General features: G+C 39.1%; 1 protein-coding gene across 1 annotated transcript; it reads left to right on the top strand.

Moving 5' to 3' along the window:
• Positions 1 to 4,741: 4,741 nt before the first annotated feature.
• LOC124187844 lies at positions 4,742 to 8,983 on the top strand. Its single transcript, XM_046580033.1, has 2 exons — positions 4,742 to 4,924; positions 7,364 to 8,983. The coding sequence occupies exons 1-2, from the start codon at positions 4,742 to 4,744 to the stop codon at positions 8,981 to 8,983; spliced, it is 1,803 nt and encodes a 600-aa protein (XP_046435989.1).
• The last annotated feature ends 333 nt before the right edge of the window (positions 8,984 to 9,316 follow it).

Below are 9,316 nucleotides of genomic sequence, written 5' to 3'. Positions count from 1 at the left end.
CAACGTGTAAAGCAAAAATTGAGAATCTGTTACAGCACTTGGCATCGGCTCTGGAGATCACAGTCGTCCCATTGGGAATGTTTCTGGGGATGGAAATACAACGCCTCCCGGACGGATCGATCTTCGCAAATCAACAAAAATACGCGCAAAAGGTACTCGATCGTTTTCGCATGGAGAATGCGAACAGCGTGTCTATCCCAGCGGATCAACACACCGACCTAAGCTTACGAGACCCGAGCTACGGAGACGAGGTCATCAACGTGCCATATCAGGAAGCAGTTGGCAGTCTGCTGTTCCTGGCCACCGTGACAAGGCCCGACATAGCTTATTCCGTGAGCGTGGTAAGTCAGTATTCCCAATCGCCAAGAAAAGTGCATTGGAACGCGGTAAAAAGAATATTAAAATATATTAAAGGTAGTGTCGCCCACGGAATTTTGTTTCCGAACGAACCTAACAATTTTAAGATAAACGCCTATAGCGACGCAGATTTTGGCGGAGACAAGGGCGACAGAAAATCCACAACCGGTTTTTTTGTGCAAATTGAAAAAACACCGGTGATATGGGGCTCGCAAAAACAAAAGTCGACATCGTTATCAACGATGGAGTCGGAATATTACGCGACGGGTCAAACGGCCAAAGAAATAGTCTGGCTAGACAGACTACTCAACGAGCTAGTCATTAAACACAAAAGAGAAGCTCCCACGATGTACGTGGACAATCAGAGTGCCATAAAATTCATTAAAAATCCGCAAATTATAAAGTTTTCAAAGCACATCTTCGTGCGTTTTCATTTTGTGCGCGAAAATTACGCAAACAAGGTTTTTGACTTGGAGTACATCCATACAGACGAGCAATTAGCTGATTTATTTACCAAACCGCTCGCGAAACCAAAATTCTTGTATCTACGAGATAAACTCAATGTAATTGAGAGACCAAAAAATGTAAACATGTCGATCCAAAGTGGGAGTGTTGGAAAATGAGATCCCTCTCCTAGTTGGAGCGACATGGCCCAAAGAGGCGCTGGGGAGAGTCTCCCGAACTCGCGTCTGCGTACGCTCTCTTGTTTTGGAGGCTCTCTCGCCCAGGCCGCTATACTGTAAACACACGCCTCTCTCGCCCCTTTTTCTTTCTAAAGTTTCTCCTTTCCACTTTAAATAAAGATATTCTTTCCGTTATATTGTAATCCGCTCGCATCGCTTTATTTAAGGGGGCTTTCCAGTGTGACAGCCCGAAAAATCGCTGTTTTTCGCGATTTTTTTTTTTAAAGAAAAAATAATCTAATCGGTCTGGTTTTTTTTTTGTATATTAATTGGGTATTGAAGAATACAAAACAATTTTTTAAAGATCGATTTATTTATTAATTAGTATCTATAAAAATGATGAAACAATTGTTGCAGAAAATGCACTTGGATGTGGTGGCCACATTGGGGGTCACAATTTTGATCTGAGACAAAAAACACAAAAAGATTATTGATCGGTATATAATTGGCTTTCGTGCTATGGAAGCTTTTTTCTTTTTTTTTTTTTTTTGCAAAAATGGCGCCGGTTTGAACAAAAAGTATCGATTTTAGCATTTTTTTTTGGCAGTTTTTTTTACAAAAAAATAGGAAGATGTCAAAAAAAAAAAAAAAGCTTCCATAGCACGATAAACAATGACGTTAAGAATATTGTGTAAAAAATTCAACTCGATAGCTTTAAAACTCTGCCCTCCAAGTTGGCCACCGTTTTGAAAAATGCTGTTTCGAGAAAAACGCGTTCAAAGTTTCAAGTGAGGAAATTTTAGGTAAATCGTTTACTTACGGTTAATCAGCGATGCCAGGTCCGTACAATATCCCTTCTGCTTCTTCGAAAAGATCGTGCTCAATGGATTGTTCAATCCGACGAGCTGTCCTCGCCTCTTTGCTATCCAGGGACGCCCGGCGGTTTGCTTGGGTGATGCGCGCATTCTTGTATTTAGCGGCGAAATCTGCGGCGCTCGGCCCTATCGTGCATCCCATCGTCTCCAAAATTTTTAAAATTGGGTCGTAACCTTCATTGAAGGTGCACACAGCACACTGCGTAGCGATTTCTACTATCTGCTTGCCGCAGAATACGTGCTTTGGGGCTAGTTGCCACACACAGTGATTGAAGCTCTCGTTATTATTTTGAGTGTTCGCGCCCGTACATCGTTCTAAGAGATCCTCCGTTGTTAGATCATCGTAAATCGGTTTTAAAACTTGTTGTACGTCTTCGTCGAGTGCTGGTGGATGGGTGTACTCCTCTCCTGTGGCCTCGGCCTTGCGCCATTCGCACCACGAATCTTCTCCCGGAGGGCAATACTCATGCTGAGGATTTTCATCAGTTGAGCTTTTGTGATGAAATGTAGCCCATATGGCTTTCCTCATATTTTCCACGGAATTGGAATTTCGACGAACTGCCAAGCCATAATATTCCGAGAGATTTGTCAATAATTTTAACGTCAATTGCGCTCTTTTCGGTTCAACAGCAGTGTTTTTTGTTTGATTTTTTTTAGTTTTCGGAGAACTCGAACGAGATCCTTTTTTTTCGGTTCACTCTCCATTGCCTTGTCTTCGATTTGATTTTTGGCCTTTTTTAGTTGAACTAACCTTTTTCTTGCTTCGTTTCCCCTTTTATATACTCGCTTTTTCACGTGCAAAACGCATTCCTTTTTTTTTACCGTCAAATCGTCACCGTACGGCTTGGCTTCTAATAACATCTTGAATGTTTTTGTATCGCCGTCTCCTATATAGAAACCGTATTTCGCGTTGTGCAATTCTTCTGATCTCTTGAATACTTCGATTATACCGTCGACTTCCATTTTTCCCGCGCTGCCTTCGTGATTGACGTTGCATTCGGATTCATGCGTCTCAGACCACGCCTCGTACTCGGTTGTTCCCTCTTGTCCTTTCCAGAATACACAAGCCTTGCAGAAGCTTGATTTGACAGCAACATCCAAAACTTTGTTGGTATATTTTCCAATCACGGACACGATACCCATGCGCGACGTGAAACCGCGTTTCGACCACGATCCATCACCGGACACCGTCAGAATATCGCCCCGATTTTCTGCTTCCAAAGTTTTTTCCTTCTCTTCGGTACCTGCTTTTTTCACGACGGCCTCGTATATTGATTTCGCTGCAATCTGCAGGATTTTTACGATTCCATAATAGGTGTTATTATTGAAGTTTGCAGTTAAATCCATCAAGGCGATAAAATTTCTAATGCCATTTATGCCGATGCCGACCAATCGCATGACAAAGCAGAAACGACGATTGATTTCATAAGCATTTTTTATCAAAGGACAAGAATCTATCTCGGCCGGATCTGGACACGAACACTGAACACAAATTTTAAAGCCCAATCCGCGAATCGATTTTTTAAAAAACTTCACGTCGCTATTACACTTTTTGCACTTCAACAGTTCCTGAAGAGCGCCGAAAACCAAAAAGAACTCCAAAATCACGTAGCTAAACGTTTGATCGATTCGGACTTCAAACTCTGGACTCTTTTTCAAGATTTTTGCTGCCGAAGTGCTCGCAAACGTTAGATTCGTTTCGATATCGTGTCGATTTGTTCCCTTGAAACCACCGGATCTTTTTCGTCTATTTCGCGGATGTCCGCTTCTCGAGCCTTTTCTATCCTGCCACGCACATTCCTCTTTCGTACATCTATCCATTTTGAATGTCGAAATCGAACTGAACGACGAGCAGGTAGGACGTACATGAACTTGGCTCGCTAATTATCGAAAATATGAAATCGGACTATTGCATAATTTGCCGTCAATTAGCCGGAAATTAGTCACGCCTTATTATTTTGTCGCACCCAATTAAAAAAAAAAAAGCGGATGGCGTGCTAAATTCTAAAGACATCCGGTTTTGTATTTGAAAATTGAGTGCGACAAAAACAAAAATTCGACGACTAATTTGCGGCTTATTTGCGGCAAATTATCAACCTAATCAGAATCACTCATGGTGCTCGCTGTGCGTTATTTTGGTAGTTGGCGGGCTAAATTCTTGAAAAATCAGAACGCCATCCGCTTTTGTTTTTGAAAATTGAGTGCGACAAAAACAAAAGTTCGACGACTAATTTGCGGCTTATTTCTGGCAAATTATCAACCAAGTCAGAATTACGAATGATGCTCGCTGTGCGTTATTTTGGTGGATGGCGCGCTAAGTTTTTGAAAAGTTAGCACGCCATCCGTTTTTTTTTTTCAAAATTGAGTGCGACAAAAAAATAAATTGCGCGACTAATTTACGACTAATTAACGGCAAATTATGCAATAGTCCGAATTCACATTTTCGACAATTGGCGAGCCAAGTTCATGTACGTGCAGGTAGGAACGAGACAATAGAAATAACAGTCGCACGGGCAGACGGCCGACGCGGCAGCTGTAGCGCTCCGTTGCCTTCTACCAAGAAATGCTGTACAGTAACCGAAATAATCTGAATTTCGGCATGAAAATTTCAGGGAATATTCGGAAGAGTGTATACTATTCGATAAAGCAAAAAAAAAAAAATCGATTTTTTGAAAATTTCACACTGGAAAGCTCCCTTAACCCTGCGAAACCTGCCACGAACTTAAATAACAACAATTTATTTATAAAGAACCTAAACATAACATAGCGCTGCGGCTAAAGTGAAAAAGTAGCATAAATTAGTGAATTAAAGAAGAAGAAAAGACTAAATAAAAGTACAGAGTGAATTGGTGTGAACGTCAACGTATAACAAAGAAACAAAGAAAAATGGCGCCTCCCGAACAGCCTCAACCGACAGTGACGGTGAATCAAGTAGAAGAAGGTATTACGAGCTTAAGACCCCCGGATAACCTACAAAACTTAACGGCAGAAGAATTTAAAAGATGGGAGAAAAGATTCGAGAGATACAGAAAAGCGTCAGGTGCACACAAGAAAAGTGAAGATGTGCAAGTGAATTTATTGCTACATTGCATGGGTGAAGCGTGTCAAGACATATTTGAAACACTTGTATTTACGAACGAAGCAGACAAAGATACATATGATGAAGTGTTAAAAAAGTTCAGAGAATATTTTATACCAACGAAAAATGAGAGTGTCTGTGCACACATGTTTTTTACAAGAGATCAACAACCAGGTGAAACGTTTGACTCATACGTCACGGATCTGAAAAAATTAAGTTTAGATTGTGATTTTGGTAACATGAAAGATAGAATGATTAAAGATAGAATAGTAGCTGGAATACATGAAAAAAAAATTAAAAAACAGACTATTGAGAGAAAGTGGATTAACGCTTCAAAAAACAATGCAAATATGTAAAGCGGCAGAATTAGCAAACGAACAAGTGAAGAAATTGAATCATAAAACGGAGATAGCTGCAATACAGACGGAGAGAACACAAGGCACGCGCGGGAGAGGAGCCGGGAGAGGAGCACACGGATCACGTGATCAACATCGAGAAGCTTCGAGAGGACAAGGACAGAGGCAGTCAACGAACAGATCGACGCAAGAAGACCAAAAGAAGACGTGTCAAAGGTGTGGATATCAACATCAGAGAAACAACTGCCCGGCGTATAACAAGATATGTAACGCGTGCAAGAAAAAAGGTCATTTCGGTAAGTTATGTAAAAATGTTGAAAAGGTACAAACGATAGCCAATGAGTATGATGATGTAACTAGTAATATAGGAGAATTACTTATACAAGTGATTAATGTTAACACTGTAGGAAGCGTAAATAATGGTTGGTATGAGCAAGTGCATTTTGTTGAAAATGATAAAAGTATTAGGTGTGAACTTGACTCAGGCGCACAAAGTAATGTAATATCAATGCAAACATGTAAACAAATTGGAATTGATAATGTAGAAAAAAGTAACGTGCAGTTAATTAATTATGATGGCAAAGAAATTGATACAGTTGGCTTTATTCATAAAAAATGTAAGATTAATGGTAAAATAAGCTCTTTAAGATTTGAAGTAACTGAAGAAAATAATGCTTCTGTATTAGGTTTACCAAGTATTGATAAGCTAGGATTATTGAAAAGAGCAAAAAGTAAAGTTGAAAGCATTGAGGACAAAGAAAACTTACCTATAGTAAAAAAATTTAAAAATTTATTTGATGGTAAAGTTGGAAAAATTAAAGGTTATAAATACCAAATAAAATTAAAGAAAGATGCTGTAGGAAAAATTGAACCTTGTCGACATGTACCATTTAAATTAAAACCTAAGTTAAAAGAAAATTTAGATAAAATGGAAAATGAGAAAATAATAAGTAAAATTGATAAGCCAACAGAGTTTGGTCATTCTCTAGTAGTAACGACAAGATCAAATACTGAAATAAGAACATGTTTAGATCCTCAACATTTAAATAAACAAATACAGAGAGAACACCTACAAATACCTACTGTAGAAGAGATAAACGCTAATAAACCTAAAGCTCAAATATTTACTACATTAGATGCGTATAAAGGGTTTTGGATGATAGAGCTCGAAGAAGAATCACGTGAATTAACCACGTTTAATACACCGTTTGGCAGATATATCAGGGCTGCCACTCTGCCTCTAATGCCACTATGTTGCCACTTTTTTTTATGATGCCACTTTTTTGCCTCTTTTTTGCAGAAATTGCCTCTAATGCCACTATTTACATGTATTTCATTGCGAAATTGAAAATTTTCATAACATTTGCGTGAAAAAAAAAATCGTGTCCATATGCTGTTAATTCGGTTTCAAATACCGCGCGTACGCTTAGTGCTAATTTGCGCCGTAGCGTGGCCATTTTCCATGGTGGTTTGTGTCGTCTGTCACAGCCACCATAATGGATTTTCGCCGCTAGTCGCAGCAGCCCCCCGAGGCACCACGTGGTCTCCGCGTTCCGCGTTTTATGTAGCAGTGACAATACAAGTGACGTAAGTATTTATTCTTATTTGTACGCAAGTTATTTCAAATAACAATGCCGTGGATTTAGTATATACTGCTGATAATGAGTTACTAGTTCAGTTAATTTGAGTTAACAAGTTAATACCCATTTCTAATGAAAGATTTGATAGTTAGAGGTTATGTCGCATCTGTCGTAGTATAGGTATTTCCAGAGCTTGACCAGACTCTGTCTTTATTATTTGAAGGCGCCAATGTTCTCGCGTATTATTCAGTCGAATTCAGTGTAGATTGACATTATTTTCTTTTTCTTTTATAGTTGAGCGATGGTCCGTCAATATAAATTTCAAAGCAGCTGGCTGCTGAGGAATGATCCTTTAGGATATAAGGTATCCACCTGGTGCAAACAAATTGATACAGGCAATGAATTGTATTGTCAAATCTGCAATACCTCATTTTCGTACGTAACGAAGGGTTTTCATTCTATCATTCAACATTCTTCCTCCACAAAACACAAGCTGGAAGCTCGTACTAAACTGGATCAAAAGCAACTAAAATTGGATGGATCTGTTCCTGCTGAGGACGGCCGTGCCAAGGAACCGCAACGAATGGTGTTGTGCAATCAACTTGACGCTGATATGAAAGCTGAAATCATTTGGGCAATCAAAAATGTCCATAGTAATATGTCAGCAGCATCATGTGATGATTTGAAAGAAGTTTTCCAAGCCATGTTTCCAGGAGCTATTTCTGAGAAGTTCAGTCTCGGCCGTACAAAGCTAGGATACTTAATCACTGAGGCCTTAGGACCATATTTCAAGAAAATTCTTACCGACGATGTTCAGCAGTCTACAAATTACTGTCTCTCATATGACGAAACAACTAATGTAGAACATAAAAAAGAGTTGCAGGTTAGAGTCCGATATTTTTCTGAAACTAACAAAGAAGTTGTTGCCCATCATGTACAAACATTTTTCATGGGTCATGCAACTGCCGAAGAATTAGCTAAATGCATCAATAAAGCTATTGTGGAAGCTGACTTTCTACAGGATAAGTTAATCATGCTGGGCGCTGATGGTCCGAATGTTAATAAAAAAGTATGGTCAATCTTAAATACAGAAGTAAATCAACTGCGTGGCAAGGGACTACTTGATATCGGATCGTGTAATATTCATATTATTCACAATGCATTTCTAAAAGGCCTCAGTGAACTTGGCAACGAAGTCAGTGACCTCATATTGCAAATTTACTATTTTTTCCATGGGTGGCCATCTCGCTGTGAAGACTTTGAGAAGTGTCAGATTGAAGAAAATCTTCCAACTAACCACTTCATCAAACACGTAGCGACTCGATGGCTGACACTAGAACCTAGTGCACAACGCGTTTTGGAACAGTGGGAAGGACTTACCAGGTATTTTCTACGGTTTATCCCGAATAAGAAAGATTGCAAGCAACTCATGGCATCACAAAAGTACCTTACGATATGTAAATACATACGGCAGAAAGATATGAAAGCTCAATTCTATTTTGTCATTGATAGTGCTGCTATTTTCACTAAATTTTCGTTACAATTCCAAAAAGAGGAACCTTTAATACATATTTTGTTTGACGAACTTCAAAATGTAATACTTACACTCGCTGGTCGAGTTTGTAAAGTTGAGAGCCTAAAGAATTATAAGAAAAATGATATGAAAGGACATATATTATTCGCGGACACCAATTTATGTCCAATAAATTCTATCGTGATTGATAAAACAGTGCAAGAATGTCTCAATGACAATGCATTGAGTGATAAGGAGAGACAACACTTCTTGCTGCAAGCTCGAAACCACTACAAAGAAGCAGCATTGCACATCTTGAAGAAATCCTCACTTCAAGCATATCCACATTCAAATCTCATCTACTCGTGCCGATGTCTACAACCACAGAGAATAAAGCGAACCATAAGCTGCTCACACATTGTAAAAATAGCGGAAGCAATGCCATTGCTGGAGGCTATTTCATCAAGTACACTCTTAGATGAATGGAAACTCCTACAATTAGAAGATCTACCAGAACTTGAACAAGATCGTATCGATCATTACTGGCAGAAAAATGTCTTCAGTGTGAAAGATTCAAGTAACATCCAAAAGTATCCATAATCACCAGAGTTGTTAAAGCATGCTTGGCTTTAGCTCATGGTAGTGCGGACGTAGAACGAGGTTTCTCTAGATCTAAAAGGATTTTATCAATAGATAAAGCTGCAATGTCTGAAAGGACATTGAATGCTCGATTGGCGATTTGTGATGGAACTAAAAAGTTCAAAAATAAACCCCATCTAGTTCCTATAACAAGAGACTTAATTACCAGCGGACGCTTAGCACATCAAAACTACACATGCTTCTTAGAGGAGGAACGGAAGAAAAAATACAAAACTGCCGAAGCGGCAAAAGCCGAAAAAATGAGACTTGAGCAAGAAAAAGAAAATTTGAAAG

The sequence above is a fragment of the Neodiprion fabricii genome, chromosome 1 (assembly GCF_021155785.1).
Source record: "Neodiprion fabricii isolate iyNeoFabr1 chromosome 1, iyNeoFabr1.1, whole genome shotgun sequence".
Taxonomy (NCBI): Eukaryota; Metazoa; Arthropoda; class Insecta; order Hymenoptera; family Diprionidae; genus Neodiprion; species Neodiprion fabricii.
Note: the sequence above shows the minus strand (reverse complement) of the source record. Positions and strands in the feature narration are given on the sequence as shown.

Coding starts and splice junctions, on each gene's coding strand:
- LOC124187844 (XM_046580033.1), top strand. CDS start 4,742: ATGGCGCCTCCCGAACAGCCTCAACCGACAGTGACGGTGAATCAAGTA. Junction 4,925..7,363: donor AGAAAAGTGAAGATGTGCAA/GTGAATTTATTG, acceptor ACAAAACACAAG/CTGGAAGCTCGTACTAAACT.